Below are 17,762 nucleotides of genomic sequence, written 5' to 3'. Positions count from 1 at the left end.
GGATCGCCGGAGCCCAGCAGGTCGAGGCTGCGGTGGCCGGGAGCAGCCTCTGCACTCCAGTCTGGGTGACAGAGTGAGATTCCAACTCAAAAAGAAAAAGAAAAGAAAAGAAGTGGCAGTAGTTGGAAACTGCCAGGGGAGGGGCAGCAGGATTGGCAGTAGTGGGAAACTGCCAGAGAAGGGAAGGGCACACCTCATCAACAAGGAAACCTGCGTAATGAACATTTGTATACCTAACCCTGAATTGTACCCCACATCTTTAAAATTAAAAATTAAAAAATATATATGAGCAACAAGCCAGGAATAGTGGGTCACCCTTGTAATCCCAGCACTTTGGGAGGCTGAGGCGAGAGGATTGCCTGAGCCCAGGGGTTGAAGACCAGACTGGGCAACTTAGCAAAACCTCGTGTCTACAGAAAATTTAAAAAGAAAATTTTTAAAAAATTATTCTTCATTTTCTTAATTTATTTTATTTTATTTTAAAGATGTGGGATACAAGTCAGGATTGGGTACACAAGTGGTCATCATATAGGCAAAGTTTGGTCCTCCCTTTGGTCCCCACTTCATTTACCTGGTTTGAGATCAGGTACCCTTATTAATGTTGTGTTCCCCACCCCCTCCCCTGGCAGTGTCCCGCTACTGCAATCCCTTTCTTATAGTGTTATGGTAAATGTTCAGGGTCTGCTTATGAGTGAGAACATGTGGTATTCAGTTTTTTGTTTCTGTGATAGATCAGTGAGTATGATAGACTCTAAATCCATCCAATTAGCTAGCAAAGTCCATAATTCTGTCCTTTGTGGCTGCATAATATTCCATCATGTATATGTACCACTTTTTTTTTCCAGTCCACTTTTATTGGGCAGTATGGTTGGTTCCATGTTTTTGCTATTGTGAATAGTGCTGCAATAAACATGCATGTGCAAGAATGTTTTTTATAGAATGATTTTAGTTCCTCTGGGTATACTCCCAGGAGGGGGATTGCTGGGTTGTATGGAATGTTGATTTTTAGATCTTTTATGAATTGCCAAGCTGTTTTTCACTGAGGTTGTACTAGTTTACACTCCTACCAATGGTGTAGAAGTGTTCCCTTCTCCCCACAGCCTCTCCAGCACCTGTTGTTTTTTGAGTTGTTGATGATGGACATCCTGACTGGAGTTAGGTGGTATCTCAATGTAGTTTTAATGTGCATTTCTTTGATGATTAATGAAGCTGAGAATTTTTATCATGTATCTGTTGGTTGCTTGTATGTCTTCTTTTGAGAAGTGTCTATTCATATCCTTTGCCCACTTTTTAATAGGGCTGTTTGTTTTTTTTCCTTTTGGAACATTTAAGTTCCTTATAGATCTTGAATGTTAGGCCTTGGTCAGATATACAGTTGAAAAATATTTTTTCCCATTCAGTGGGCTGCCTCCCCACTCTCTTGATGGCTTCTTTTGCTTTGCAGAAGCTTTTCAGTTTGATGAAGTCCCATTTGTCTACCTTGTCTTTTATGACATTCACTTTTAGGGATTGATCAAGAATCGGTTGCCTTTTCTAATGTGATGAGTGTTTCCTGCATTTTCTTCTAGGAATCTTGTAGTTTGAAATTTTACATTTAGGTCTTTGATCCATTTAGAGTTGTTTTTTGTGTATGATGATAAGTAGGGGTCCTGTTTCAATATTCTGCATGTGGTCAGCCAGTTTTCCAGCACCATTTACTGAATAAGCTCTGTTGAAGTAAGTTGGTTAAGAAATTGAGGTTTTTTTTCTGGAATCCTGTTCTACTGGCCCATATGTCTGTTCTTGTACCAGTACCAGGCTGTTTTGATTATTGTAGGCTTATCATAAAGTTTAAAGTCTGGAAGTGTGGTACCTCCTGCTTTGTTTCTTTTGCTAAGGATTGTTTTGGACATTTGTGGTCATTTATGTTTCCATATGAATTTCTGTATTATTTCCAGGTTTGAGAAGAAAGACGTTGGTAATTTAAAGGGTATTGCATCGCATCTGTATTGCCTTCGTAGGATGGACATCTTAGCAATGTTGATTCTTCCAACCCATGAGCATGGAATATTTTTCCATTTGTCTGTGTCTTCTTGGATTTCTTTGAGCAGTGTTTTGTAGCTTTTGTTGTAGAGGTCCTTGACTTCTATGGTTAGGGAGATGTTGAGGTATTTCTTTTGTGTGTGTGTGTGTGTGTGTGTGTGTGTGTGTGTATGTGTGTCTGTTGTGAATGGGATTGTGCTTTTTATTTGGTTTTCTGCCTGTTTGTTGTTGGTGTATAAGAATGCGACTGTCTTTTGCACATGTGTTTTGTACCCTGAGACTTTGTCAGAGTGCAAGGAGGTTTTTGACAGATTCTGTTGGGTTTCTGAGATAGAGGATCATGTCATCAGCAAAGAAGGATAACTTAACTTCTTTTCCTATTTGGATACCCTTGATTTCCTTCTCTTGTCTGACTGCTCTAGCTCGAACTTTCAACACTATGTTGAACAAGAGGGGTGAGAGTGGGCAGCCTTGTCTTGTTCCAGTTTTCAGGGAAAATACTTCTGATTTCTGTCTTTTTAGCAATATATTGGCTGTGGGTTATTGTAGCTGAATCTTACTATTTTGAGGTATGTTCCATCTATGCCCAGGTGTTCAAGGGTTTTTATCAAGAAGGGATATTGGATTTTACCAAAAGTTTTTTCTGCATCTAATGACCCAATCCTGTGGTTCTTGTTTTTACATCTGTTGATGTATTTAATTACGTTTGTGATCTTGCAGATGTTGAACCAGCCCTGCATCCCAGGGATGAAGCCTACTTGGTCATGGTGTAAAATTTTTAAGATGTGTTGTTGGATCTGATTTACTAAAATCTTGTTGAGAATTTTTGCATCTATGTTCATCAGGGAAATTTGTCTGTATTTCTCTTTCTTGCTGGATCTTTACCCAATGTGGGTGTCAATGTGATGTTAGCATCATAAAATGATTTGGGGAGATTTCTGTCTTTCTCAACTGCCTGGAATACTTTCAATAGGATGGGTATCAGCTCCTCCTTGTATGTTTTGTATGGGTCAACACAAAAATCAAAACAGAAATTAAAAGATTCCTGGAAACAAATGAAAATGAAGAGACATCTTACCAAAACTTCTGGGATGCCATGAAAACAGTACTAATAGGGAAATTCTTTCTCTACAAATACACATCAAGAAAATGGAAAGATCACAAGTTAACAGCCTAACAAATCACCTAAGGGAGCTGGAAAAACAAGACCACCACAACCGAAACTTCAGCAGAAGAATCCAGTTCACCAAAGTAAAAGCCCAAATGCAGAATGTAGAAGACAAAAATATCATTTAAAAAATCAATGAAACGAAAGGCTACATATTTGAAAGTATAGACAAGATTAATGGATCCCTAGACTGACTGATGAAGAAAAAGAGAGAAGAAGCCAAAATAAGCACAATCAGAAACACAAAAGATCAAGTCACAACTGACCACAAAGAAATAAAAAAGATTATCAGAGATTACTATGTACACCTGTATGGAAACCAACTTGAAAACCTAGATGAAATGGAAGACTTTCTGACATCGCACAACCTCCCAAGGTTGAAACAAGAATAGATTGAGACCCTAAATAGACCAATAACAACCCAGGAAATTGACTCCATCATAAGAAAAATACTTACCAAAAAAGAATCCCTGGACCAGAAAATCAAAAACTAAGCCAGGCATGGCGGTACCTGCCTGTAGTTCCAGCTATTTGGAAGGCTGAGGTAGAAGGATCACCTAAGCTCAGTAGGTCAAGGCTGAGGTAGCCATGAATGTGCCACTGTACTACAGAATGAGATTCTCACTAAAAATATATATATATGATTTTTAAATGTTTATATATATACATGATTTTAATACATTTGTATATATGAGCAAGTTTGGTGCCAGCTTGCAGAAGTATCTTCAAACCACCTCCCAAATATATCACATTAAAAAAAAAAAATCAGCTTCTAGGAAGATGACAATGAAACAGGTCAGACTGTGAGTCTCCACAAAAGTGAGTGTCCATAAAGACACTCTGCGTGAGTTGGTGTGTGTCAGTGGGTGAGTGAAAGTCCGCCTGAGGGGAGACTCGGATTCATGCACCCATAGCTCTCCTCTGAAGATGACTGCAACCCCCAACCACCTTGAGATTGGAGTCCCCAGTGCACAGTATCGTCTGCTGTTCTCAGGGCTCTCTTGAGAGGAAGCAGCAGAGAACATCCACAACTCACCACCTGGCACCTGGACCACGCCATCACCTGCAGCAGCAGACTGGGCACAAGCAGGAGGAACCACAGAGACGACAGGTCATGGAAATCTGGAATAAGCTCCAACGTGGATGACAAGACAGCCATGGGTGGCATCTTCTCAGTCCCAGGTCCAGGCAGAGACCCACATTGCCCCGCCCAGCTCCACCCAGCCTCCACCTTGGGACCCAGAGACTATCCTCTCATCAGACTGGGAGAGACAGACACCCCTACCCCATGCTGGAATAGGCACAGACACATCAGATCTGAGTAGGAGATCTGACAGCAGCAGCAGTGAGTAGGGAGAGTTCACATCTGATCCATCCTCTTCTCACAGTAGTCCATGGGGGATCTGCCTCATGCTGAGAGCAACCCTATCAGCCTGCGCTGAGAGCAGAGGAGAGAGTCTGGAGACCAGAGCCACTCCTAAGACAGAGTTAGTTGCTAAAAGGAACCTGGAGTTACAGAAACAGTCACAGAGTTGGTTTTTTTTCTTCTTGTTTGTTTTTTGTTTTAGTTTTTGCTTTTTTTTCTTCTCTCTTTCTGTTTTTTGTTTACATTTTTGTACTGCATTGTTTCTGTTATTTTAATTTTTTTTTTAGATTTTCTGTTGGTGTATGGGTAATTTTGAGGGAGAGTACACCAACGGGGGTGTTTGTTTGTTTGTTTGTATGATTGTCTGTATGTTTTTGTCTTTTTTGTCTTTGTTGGTTTCCCTGTTTGTTAGTTGGTACACCTGTCTGTTTTCCCTGTTCTTCTTCTTTCTCTCCACCTTCCTTTTGTCTTCCTCCTTTCTTTTTCCATTCTTGGCCCTTTTCTTATCTCATTTTGCTTTCAGGGAGCAAAGAGACAACCCCAGTGCATGAACAGATTGTAAGGCAGTGGAAAGTGGGTTCCAAGAGACCATACACCTGTCAGGGGATACTGGGATCTGCAGATAGCTTCTGAATCACAGCTTCCCCCCTTAATTAAATCTCAAAATTGCAAGAAGCACAGGCCCCACCCCCAGTCCAGCTTCAAAACTGAACAAAACCAGAGGATCTTCATACGAAAGAATAGGAGATAGAGCAAACAGAAATAAAAGCTCTCCCCCCATAACTGAACAAAAGAATTAAAGAAAAGGTATAAAAAGGGGGTAGGAAAACACAAGTGAAGAAAAGCCAAAGGAAGAATATTAGTCTCACACAGACCCCTGGGAGATCAGCCCCTGAGAATACAGACTTTGGAACTCAAACAATGAAGAGCCCCCAAAATGACTGATCTGAAACCAGAAACCCAGATATCAAGATATTAATAGAGAGAATAAATAGAAATGAGGAGAGACAAGAGGAAAGAATGAAGGAGTTGATAACTGAGATAACAGCAATAAAGAATACAGTGAATGAAATAAATAGCAAACTGATAAGCATGGAAAGCAGAATTAACCAAGCAGAAGAATCTCAGAGCTTGAGGATCAAAATATGGAACTAACCCAAACTGTTCAAAAAAACAAACAAACATAGAAAAGAAGCTTAAAAAGACAGAACAAACCTTCGAGAGATGAGCAATTATTTCAAGAGGCTGAACATATGATTAATTGGAATTTCTGAGGCAGATAGAGAGACAGAGATCACCCTGGAACAAAAATTCCATGAAATTATCTAAGAAAACTTCCTTCATCTCATCAGTGATGTGACCATTCAAACACAAAAGATTCAGAGAACTCCTGCAAGACAACAAATGAGAAGACAAACTCCTAGAAATATAGTAATTTGCCTACACACAGTAGATATAAAAGGAAAAATCCTAAAGGCAGCAGGAAAGAAAGGCCAGTCTACGTACTGGAGAAGACCAATTAGAATAGCAACAGACTTATCTACAGCTTGGAGCCCAGTCTTCAAAGTTCTCAAAGATAAACAATTTCAACCAAGAATTACCTACCCAGCTAAGCTAAGTTTCATCAGTGATGGAAATTAAAATCCTTCCCAGACATTCAATACCTAAGAGTTTATGCTGCCTCCAGACCAGCTCTACAAGAAACACTTAAGAAAGTATTAAACACAGAAGAAAGGAAACAATGCTCTTCCCAAGAAGGCAGGAAAAAGATTGAAAACACACGAGTCAACCCAAAACTCAAAAGGAAGACAACAAACAAATAAGAAAACAAACAACAGCAAGAATAGCAAACTCTATAAGAATCTCATGACAGAGATAAACTCTCACATCTCAATCATTAACTTGAATGTGAATGGAGTAAATGCACCACTGAAAAGACATAGAATGGCAAATTGGATAAAATATCATGAGGCAACAATATATTGTCTCCAAGAGACTCATCTCACCAGAAAGGACACTCGCAGACTAAAAGTAAGAGGATGGAACAAAATTTCAGGCGAACAGAACACAAAAGAAAGCAGGAGTCATAATCTTACTATCAGACAAAATACCCTTTAAGCTATCAAGAGTTTTAAAAGATACCAGGCACCGTAGTTCAAGCCTGTAATCCCAGCACTTTGGGAGGCTGAGGCCAGAGGGTTGCCTGAGCCCGCGTGTTTGAGACCAGCCTGAGCAACATGGTGAGATCTCATCTCTACGATAAATCAAAAAAATTAGGCAGGCACAGTAGCACGTGTCTGTAGTTATGGTTACATGGAAGACTGAGGCAAAAGGATCGCCAGAGCCCAACAGATCAACGGTGGGGTGGCCAAGAGTGTGCCAATGCACTCCAGCCTGGGAGATGGAGTGGGACTCCAGCTCAAAAAATTAAATAAAATTTTAAGATTCAGAAGGTCACGACAGAATGATAAAAGGTTCAATCCATCAACAAGAAATATCCATTCTAAACATATGTACACCCAACATAGGAGCACCAAGTTTTATAAAGCAGTTTCTAGGTAAACTAAAAAAAGATATTCATTCTAACACTATCATAGCTGAGGAAAAAGATACCTACACTCACATGGGGTGGGGTACAAAGGAGCACCTTCAACATTTCTACCCCCTCTTCTTCTACATCCATCTTCCCCCCCACCTCACCCCTCTCCACAGCTCTGAGAGAGGAACTGATATTGTATCTTCCTGTCCTACACTAGATCAGGAAAGCCAGGAGGAAAACCCAAAACCAACCTCTCCACCTCATCCAATGTGCCTAGATCTGATCTGCTTGGGAAACTCTGGCCCTCTTTGTTTCTTACCGGAGCATAAGAGGCTTTAGGGTGGTCGTTCCAAGCAAGAACATGAGAACTGAGAAGGCCATCATCGCAAACCCCAGCAGCTCAGCTTGGTCCTCTCCGGCACTGGACGGCAGCTTCTTGTGCACATCTGGAGGGCCTCTGTCGCCAGAGTCTACGTCTCGCTTCTTCCCTGAGGTCAGAAAGGCTGTCCTTTGGGGGAAGTGAGGAGGAGATATGGCAACGAGCTCACAAAGGGATGGGAGCATGTACCTAGCCACAGGAGGGGAGAGAGGGAATCCCACTTGCCATCTGCCTGGGAGGCATGAGCAGGATTAATGCCACACAAGATTCCATGTCCAGTCCATGGAACAAGCTCAAGTGACGTGTTATCAAGTACTTTTAAAGATGTTGTAACAAACAAGACTAAGGAAGTTGCCTGGTGCAAGTCTTCAGAGACTTGTGTGATCAAAGGCTAGAAAAAAATGACCTATGATAACTTTCATTTGTGTTACGTAAGAAGTGTTGTGCACTTATTTATCTTTCAGGGATATTGCACATCCCTCCTGAAGCATTTTTTTTAATTGTCCTGTAAATTCCATATGGAAAGAATGACAAAAAATTTACATTTGGAATTAACAGCACCCTGCAACCATGGGGTTCAGGCAGGCGTGATGGCTCACGTCTGTAATCCCAGCACTTTGGGAAGCCAAGGTAGGAGGATTGCTTGAGCCTAAGAGTTCAAGACCAGCCTGGGTAGCATGGTGAGACCTTGTCTTTACAAAAAAAAATTTAAAAATTAGCCAGGCATGGCAGGCTGTTCCTATAGTCCCTGCTACTCGGGAGACTGAGGTGGAAGGATGGCCTGAGCCTAGGAGGTCGAGGCTGTGATGAGCTGGGATCATGCCACTACACTCCAGTTGAGCAACAGAGTGAGACTCCCAACTCAAAAAATTAGTGAGATTTGATTTGTTCTTTCATATTCACCTGCTGGAAAGGCAGCACACACACCACCTGGCCTCTGGACCATGGGCCATTCATTCAGAATGATGCCGTTTCCCCTCCTACTCTCCACTTACCCTACTTCTCTCTGGCCACTCACAGCTGCACAAGTATTTCTGCATTTCTTCTCTCTGTCTCTGTGCTCTGCCTGAAACCTGCTCCAGCAACAGATGGGACACATTCTCTCAGATCGGGGTGTCTACTGAATGGTAAAGTCCAACACAAAAGTCACAAACTGGTCCCCATGGACAGGGTCTAGTCCATGCATGTGTTTTGTTTGGCTTTCTGTGAGCTTTTTTAAAAATGTGGGATAAGTTGCTAACACTTTAAAAAACCATGACATTTCTCATAAAAATGCTGTTTTCTGCCGGACATGGTGGCTCATGCCTATAATCCCAGTACTTCGGGAGGTAGAGGCAAGAGGATTGCCTGAGCTCAGGGGTTCAAGACCAGCCTGGGCAACTTGGCAAGACCTCCCTCATCTCAACAATGAATCAAAAAATTAACCAGGCGTGGTGGCGCACATCTGTGGTTCCAGCTACTTGGAAGGCTGAGGTAGAAGGATCACCTGAGCCCAGCGAGTCGATGCTGTGGTGGCCATGAGTGTGCCACTGCAATTCAGCCTGGGGGACAGAGTGAGACTACCACTCAAAAAAAAAATGCTGATTTCTGAATTTTGGGGGGAAAAAAGAAGAAAAATCACAAGATCCACATTCCTGCACAGGAACAATTGGACAGGCCAAGCCGGGGCTGCCCCTGGGAACTGGGATACGACGTCTAGTTTGTCATAATCCCACCACTTCCTGTGGCAAGTGATTTGCTGTTCCCTGCTCAGTACCTTTTTGAGTTCCAGAGGTATTTCCATTCTAAGGGGCTTATGAAATCTTAAGCCAAGTAAATGCAGCTCTAATGGTAGAAACACAGCCTCCATTGAGCTGCCTAAAAACTTACCAAACTTTAAAGCTACGCAAGAACCCTATCGAGGAGACTGCTAGCTGGGGTTTTTTTGTTTGTTTTTTGTTGTTGTTTTGTTTTTTCCCAGCAGTTGTTTAACACCTATCCCACTCTCCCTGACTCCCATCCACCCTCTCACTCCTAAATATCTTCCAACTCTGAAGGAAGGGAAGTGAGTGTGGGACAACCCAGCACATCCCAGGGGGCCTTCACTGGAAGCACTGGCCTCAGGAGATGGCAAGGCTTGGGAACTGAGACCTGCTTTGGGCGTTAGGGATCTGGTTTGGGAACTCCTAGTCCCCTTTGATGTTTGGCTCCTCCTCAATCATCCCACCCCGGAGGATGGGCACAGAAAATAATTTCAATGAAATGTGAGCCAGTACATCATATAATCTACCAACAAATATGATAGGCTGATTAAAGGGAGTGTTTTAGCCCTGAAGTAAAACTTGGATATTGGTAGTTTCTAATACCCAGGGCCCCGCATTTCCCCTTGTGCTCTGAAACTGGACTTTATGATGCTCTATGGCCTAAAGTGCCCTGGACATTTGTTGTAAGATAGCCTTGGAACCCGTGGGTGAAAGGCTTATAATAAGGTGGCTACAGTCTTTTGTTGTGTTGTTGTTGTTGTTGTTGGAACCATGGTCTCACTCTGTCTCCCAGGCTGGAGTGCAGCATCATGGTCATCACGGCTTACCACTGACATAACCTCCTAAGCCCAAACAATCCTCTCACCTCAGCCTCCTGAGTAACTGAGACTACAGGTGTGTGCTACCATACCCGGCCAATTTTTTGTAGAGACAAGGTCTCATTATGTTGCCTAAGCTGGTCTCAAACTCCTCCTTCCTTGGCCTCCCAAAATGCTGGGATTACAGGTGTGAGCCACCATACTGCCTTATGACATTTTTAATACATTCATTTAACATTCCCAATTATAATGATTTGTTATTTTAAAAAACGGGCATAACCTGATTCTGATCTAATTTAGGAATAAGGCAGACCTGGTAGTATTCTAGAACAGATTTTTTTATTTATTGCTGCTGCCAGGTGTGGTGGTTTATGCCTATAACCCCAGCACTTTAGGAGGCCAAGGCAGGAGAATCACTTGTGCCCAGGAGTTCGAGAACAGCCCGGGCAATTTGTCAAGACCTCGTCTCTACAATAAATCAAAAAATACCTGGGCGTGGTAGTCCGTGCCTGTGACTCCAGCTACTTGAAAGGCTCAGGCAGAAGAATCACCTGATCCCAGCAGTCAGGGCTGCAGTGGCTGTGAGCAAGCCACTGCACTCCAGCCTGGGTGACAGAGTGAGACTCCAACTCAAAAAAAAAAATGTGCCATTTAACTAGAACTGAGGCCCCAAAGAACCTCAGACTCAGTGTTAGGTTGAAGTACAACTACCCCTCTTCGCGCTGCCCCCCCCCCCCCCGCACCACACACACAAACACAATTCCATAGGACATTGCAAGGAAAATCCCTTTCTCAAACCTTGACACTGACTAGAGGAAGAAAATGCCAATCCCCCCTGAAGGTTTATAACCTTAAAATATTCCTCAAGAAAGTTTGTAGCCTGAATACTTACTACGTGGGTAATCCAAAGCCTCAAGCGAAGAATTTAGTTTAATGTTGTTTAAGTAGTTTGTGGCCTTTGTAGCCCAGCAGAAGCAAATACCTATCTTCTCTGTAGGAGTCCAGCTCTGACCTAGGCCTTGAGAGAATCCTACAAATTTTCAAGTAGCATGTGCTGTCATTCAAAAGTCATAAAACACACAAAGATATCAAGGCCTTTGACTGCAAAAAGAGAGACAACAAAAATCAAATCAGATTCACAAAAAATTTCAGATATTTGGACAAAATATGAAACAGTTGCCCATAATATGTTTAAAGAAATAAAGGAAGAATTGAAAATATCAGAAAGATGGGGGAGAACACAACATCAATAAGGGTACATGATCTTAAACCAGGCAAAGTAGGGACCAAAGTTATATATCTATCTATATATTGTATACCTAATCCTGAATTGTACCCCACATCTTTAAAATAAAAAGAAGAAAATATCAGAAAGAGCAATATTTTAAAATCATACTGCAGTAGAGCTGTTGGAGTAAAAAAAATGATCAAATAGAATTTATAGAAATGAAAAATAAAATAAGTGAAAGTAAAAACTTAAAGTATAGATTTGGCAATTAGATACATCAGAAAAGATAATTAGTAAACAGAGAGCTGGATCTTCGAAACAGTCAGAGCTTAACACAGAGAATTTTTTTCTCCAAATAGGAGAGATACAGACATATGTGAAAGTGGAAGATATTAAAGAGAGGTTAAGAGACATGAAAGAAAGATTAAAAGGTTTAACATAATTCAAGGTCTGACAATTAAGTTTGTGAGCTTATCCCAGAAAAAGTGATACAGGCTGGTCTCAGTGGCTCACGCCTATAATCCCAGCATTTTGGGAGGCTGAGGTGAGAGAACTGCCTGAGCCCACGAGTTTGAGACCAGCCTGGGCAACTTGGCAAGACCTCATCTCTACAATAAAACAAAAAATTAGCTGGGCATGGTGGCGCGGGCCTGTGGTTCCAGCTACTTGGAAGACTGAGGCAGAAGGATCGCCTAAGCCCAGCAGGTCAAGGCTGCAGTGGCCATGAGCGTGCCACTGCACTCCAACCTGGGCAACAGAGTGAGAATTTGACTCAAAAAAAAAAAAAAAAAAAAAAAGTGCTACAAACCTCATTGTTGAATATCACTATGATCACCCTCAAAGTAATTCCCATGGGAAGCTAATGTACCCACAACAGCACCTAGTCTACCCGTCAAAGCAATTTTGGATCTCTTTTCCTGGAATCAGAAAAAGACATCAGATATCAAGAGCTGTCATCATATTACCCTTGATGTCCTGAATGTCATCAATTGTCTTCCTTTCAATATTTCCTTGATCTTTGGGTAAAGAAAAAAGTCACTGAGGGCCAGATCAGGTGAGTAGGGAGGGTGTTCCAATACAGTTATTTGTGCAGTGCTGCCAACGTAAACCCACGGTGGCAAGTTCGTAAGCTTAATTGTCAGACCTCAACAAATAATGATGGCAGCTCCAATGGCCATCCCTCCAAAAATAAAAGAGTTCCAAAATTGCTTTGATGAGTGGACTAGGCACTGGCATTAGTGCATAGCTTCCCAAGGGGAGTACTTCGAAGGTGACCATAGTGATATTCAGCAATGAGGTATGCAGCACTTTTTCTAGGATGGTTTGAAAACCTAATTGTCGAATCTCATATCTATTCACAATTTCAGAAGAGATATAAGACAGAAGCAATATTTTTTAAAGATAATCAAATTCCAGAACTGATAAAGGATCCAATCTACAGATTTGAGAACCCTTGGAATTTATTTTATCTGTAGGATAAAACAAAAAGAACCCCGATTTAGACACATCACAGATGTACTGCATAGCTACAAAGACAAGAGAAAATCTTAACAGTAGCCAGAGAAAAAGACAGATTAACTTCAAAGGAATGACAATTAGACCGAGTACTTACTTCTCTATAGCAAGAATGGAAACCAGAAGACAGGAATATTGTCCATATGATGAGAGAAAGTAATGACAGAGAATGCCATACTCAAGGAAAAAAACTCTCAAGCATAAGTATAAAATGAAGACACTTCAGACACACACAAAACTGAGTTTGCCCTCAAGAGACCCTCACTAAAGGGAAAGGTCTAGTATTCAGTCTAGGCAGAAGAAAAATCATCCAGATGGCAAAGCTGAGATTTAACCAGAAATAAAGAGCAAATCATGAGTAAATAGATATGTTGAATCTATAAAGTAATAAAATGGTAATTTTCATTACAACTATGTCTTATGGAGTTAAAAGATGAATACATGGCAAGAGGGTATAATTTAGAAGGAGGATAGTGCTGATGTGTTGTAAATGCCGTAGGGGAAAAAAAAAAGACCTGAAATTCACTTTGGAAAGTTTAAGTCTGTATGCTAAATTTCTGGAATATCCCCTAAAAGAGTAGAAATTTGTTTTGGGTGATACAACTTCTAAACCAGTAGAGAAAGAAAGAATGGCGTGGGGCAGGGGGAATCAGTCCAAAAGAAGGCCAGAAAGAAAAGGAAAAACTCATGAAATATACAGGACAAACAGAAAGCCCAAAATAACATGATAGAATAATGTTATTCTATTGGAATATCTGTAATTACAACAAATATAAATTAATCAAATGATCCAGTTAAAAGAAAAAGATTGTCAGACTAGATTAAATATAGAGGGTGCCAAAAAATGTATACACGTTTTTTTTTTGTTTGTTTGTTTGTTTTTGAGTTGGAGTCTCACTCTGTCGCCCAGACTGGAGTGCAGTGGCCGCTCCCAGCCACCGCAGCCTCGACCTGCTGGGCTCCAGCGATCTTTCCGCCTCAGCCTTCCGAGTAGCCAGAATTACAGGCCTGCGCTACCACGCCCGGCTGATTTTTTGATTTATTGTAGAGATGAGGTCTCGCTGCCCAGGCGGGTCTTGAACTCGTGGGCTCAGGCAATCCACCTCAGCCTCCCAAAGGCGTGGGATTACAGGCTGAGCCACCGAGCCTGGCTTAAAAAACTGTATTAATATTGTAATACTCAATATATACCAACAACAAAAGTTGAATACAAGTCACGTTTGACTTCTGCAAATACAAGAGGTGCTCAAAGTGGTTACTATCAGTGTCCAGACACTTCTGATTACAATGAGCTGAAAGTAATACATAGATAACATCTCTTAAAATATGTATGCATTTTTTGGGCATCCCGGTATATATATAGTCCCCACTTAACAATTTTTTGACTTTATGATGGTGTGATAGCAATAAGCATTTCATAGAAACCATATTTCAAATTTTAAATTTAAATTTTGATGATTTCCTGAACTAGTGACATGGCATACCATACTCTCTTGAGATGCTGGGCCGTGGCACCAAGCCACAACTCCTGGTCAGTCACGCGACCACAAGGGCAAACAATCGATACTTGTAAGTTTTTGATGTACAATATTTCCAGCTTATGATAGGTTTATCAGGACACAACCTTATTTAACTAAGTCAAAGAGTATCTGTATTTATTATTTTACAAAAAATACAACTTAAAACACACATATACAAAAAGGTTTAAATTTACAAGCAAAACGCAACAAAAAGCAAGCTGACATGAACCATCAGATTAAAAAGCTTGACTATAAGTAACGAAGGTAATAACACTGATTAAGGGTTCAATTCACCTGGAAGATATAACAATGCTGATGTGTATGTACCTAATAGCATTGCCACATTGACAACCATATGAAGAAATAGGCCAAAATCCACTATTAGAGTACAAGATATTTTTATTTACTCCCTCAGTAATTCATAGCTCCACCTAGACAATCAGTAAGGAAAGAGATTCGAGCAAAGAAATTAATAAACTTTATCTAAATTACAGATATAGACTATTGACTCCTACAGAATATATATTCTTCTCTCACATATATAGAACATTTATGGGACCTGACCACAAACTTAGCCATAAATGATGCCTCAATAAATGTCAAAAGATTCATAAGAATAATATGCTTTTTATGTATTCATTGTATGAAGCTTGGAAAATATGGAAAAGCCTAGGGAAAAGAACAAAAATCACCCATAATTCTAACACTCAAAAGTAATTACTCTTCACTTACTGGGTTATTTCCCTCCTTCTCTATATTTTTTTATTTTTATTTTTTATTTTTTTTAGAGATGGGGGAGCTCTATTTTGTCTAGGCTGGTCTAGAACTCCTGGCCTCAAGGGATTTCCTCATCTTAGCTTCCCAGAATCCTAGAAATACAGGTGTGAACCACGGGCCCAGCCTACTACATTTTTTTAAATATAATGAGATCACATTAGATATAGTTTGTGTGTTTTTTATTCTTGTCTTTTTCACTTAGCATAAAAAGCACTTTCCCTTGTCATTAACACTTCTTTGTAACCCTTCTAATGGCTACATAATGTTCCATTTGGATATGCCATATTTCCTTAATTATTTTCTTATTTTTGAATAGTATTAGGTTGTTTCCAGTTTCCTCAGACCATAAACAGTCCTGTAAGTAACTCTGTGGTGTTTACAAGAATCTTTCATCCATAGACCTCAAAGCACTTAAGAATGATTTAGTCCGGGTAGGGTGGTTCATTCCTGTAATCCCCGCACGTTGAGAGTCCATGGCTGGAGGATTGCTTGAGGCCAGGAGTTTGAGACCGGCCTAAGCAACATAACAAGACCCCTGTCTCTACAAAAATAAAAACGTTAGCCAGTCATGATGGTGCGTGCCTGTAGTTCCAGTACTTTGGGAGGCTGATATGGGAGCATCAGTTAAGCCCAAGAGGTTGAGGCTGCAGTGAGCAGTGATTGTGCCACTGCACTCCAGCCTAGACAACAGAGCAAGACTCTGACAAAAAAGAATGATCTAGATTGCTCTCTAGTCAGTGAGATGGGTAAAAGCATTTTTATTCTTTTTTGCCAGTAATACATGTCCATTTCTAACTGATGTATTATTACCTTGAGGTGTTTTATTCATAGTGGAGGCAAGGATGCTCCAGCTTCTGCCACCTTCACTGCAGCTAGGACTTGACTTTCCCACCACACCTGAGAACCACACATTGCTACAGGTGTCTCTGGCTTAGGCTAAGCCAAACTCAGCGACAAAGAGCCTAAACACACTCACAGAAGCCAGCAGCCTCTCCCTTTAACTCTGAAACTTGTGCAAGAAGTTCCTTTGCAAGACACTGAGGCTCACCAAAGCTTCGTGAGTCCTTCATCTGACACTTAGTTCCCTTGTGTGTGTCACGTCTAAGAATTGGGTACATTAAATTCATATTTCCCTGTAGTTTGTTTTTATTGCAGAAAAGACTTTGGTAATTATTTTTACTCTTTTATTTTTTAATTAAAATATTATTTAAACAACAACTTTTGATACAGCGAATAAAGTTGAGTAGCGTCAACATGACTCATCAAGTTCGACAAGGCAATAATCCAATTGTGCATTTCAGAAACGAAAATGAGATATCTTGTTTCTTTGAGGACAGTAGACTGTCTTGCTGTCTGGTTAATTGTATTATGAATGGGGCATTAAAACTTGCTTGCTTGCAGGTCTGCATTTGATCCTTTTGCCATACAGTGATTTACTTCATTCATTCATTCATTCAATTTTTGAGTCAGAGTCTCACTCTGTCGCCCAGGCTGGAGTGCAGTGGCACACTCATGGCTACCGCAGCTTTGACCTCCTGGGCTCTGGCTATCCTTCCATCTCTGCCTCCCGAATAGTTGGGACTACAGGCACACCCTACCACATCCAGCTATTTTTTTTTTTTATTGTAGAGACGAGTCTCTCCAAGTTGCCCAGTCTAGTCTCAAACCTCTGGGCTCAGGCAATCCTGTCTCCTCCACCTCCCAAAGTGCTGGAATTATAGGCATGAGCCACCGCACCTGGCCTCAGTGTTTCCCTTTAATTACCTGTTCACAAAAGAACAAGTGCATGTCTAGAAGTGACCTTCTTTCCTCCGTCATCTGCCTGTCCCTCTTTGAAACCTGTCCCATCCAGACTCCATGATGGAAGTGGGTAACGTGATGACCATGGCCATCTTTAATGTCTCTGCACTCAGCCCCCAACTCACTTGAGCCACTATCAAATCAGCAAGTTTTCAGCCAGTGAGTGAACCCAGCTGTGAGACGCATCCCTCCCCAGGATAAGCTGGCAGCTTTTAGGCTCTCCTTTCTCCCCAGACCTCGCTTTTCTCCTCAGGTCGGTGCCCACTCTGACTGCCCCACCCCCAGAGACCCCGCCCCAGAGGCCGCCACCCTAGAGACTCTGCTTTACCTGTCCCTGGAGAGAGAAAGCGTCCTGAAAACAATCTATCTCACTTCCCCCTTCAAGGAGTCGAAGTGGGTGCTAGTAACAGTGGCTCGATGGTATACAGAGTGCCATGGTCTATTTTGGAGAGGACACAGAGCATATGCCACTGTGCTGAGGCTGGAAGGGTCTCTTCCCATTTCCACTTCACAGACAAGCAGAGGAGGCAGAGAGGGTCAGGGACTGGCCCGGTCCACCGCTTTGGTAAGTGGCGGAGCTGGGATGGGATCCAGGGCTGGACTCCACGGCTTTACCCAAAGGTGGGTGTGACTTCCTGGGTCCCTCGGTCAACCAAGAGACGGCCACGGAGCACCCGCCAGGCGCCGGGCCGCGCGTTCCAGGCCTGGCATCCCGGGTGAGTTTCCAGAGGTCCCTGGCCTCCGCGCTGGCCCTGAGAGGGGGGATCCCACCGGAGAGGACGCAGCTGTGGGGTCGGCCCTGCAGGGGACGCCTCCACCCGGGAGGCCGGGCCAGCGGGCATCCTCGGAGCGCGAGCCCTCTCAGCCCCGACGGGCGAGCGTCCCCGT

At 42.0% G+C, this 17,762-nt stretch overlaps 1 protein-coding gene across 1 annotated transcript in view; it reads right to left on the bottom strand.

Annotated features, from left to right (window-relative positions):
• Positions 1–7,659, bottom strand: part of KCNMB3 (potassium calcium-activated channel subfamily M regulatory beta subunit 3) — an 11,443-nt gene extending 3,784 nt beyond the window's left edge. Inside the window, exon 1 of the mRNA XM_008063855.1 lies at positions 7,415–7,659. Within this exon, the coding sequence (XP_008062046.1) occupies positions 7,415–7,659 (245 nt within the window). The remainder of the gene's footprint in view (positions 1–7,414) is intronic.
• Between the last annotated feature and the right edge of the window lie 10,103 nt (positions 7,660–17,762).

This window comes from Carlito syrichta, unplaced genomic scaffold (genome assembly GCF_000164805.1).
Source record: "Carlito syrichta isolate Samal-C Ts95f unplaced genomic scaffold, Tarsius_syrichta-2.0.1 Scaffold307105, whole genome shotgun sequence".
In the NCBI taxonomy this organism is placed as follows: Eukaryota; Metazoa; Chordata; class Mammalia; order Primates; family Tarsiidae; genus Carlito; species Carlito syrichta.
The sequence above is the reverse complement of the archived record's forward strand: the minus strand, read 5'-3'. Positions and strand labels throughout refer to the sequence as shown.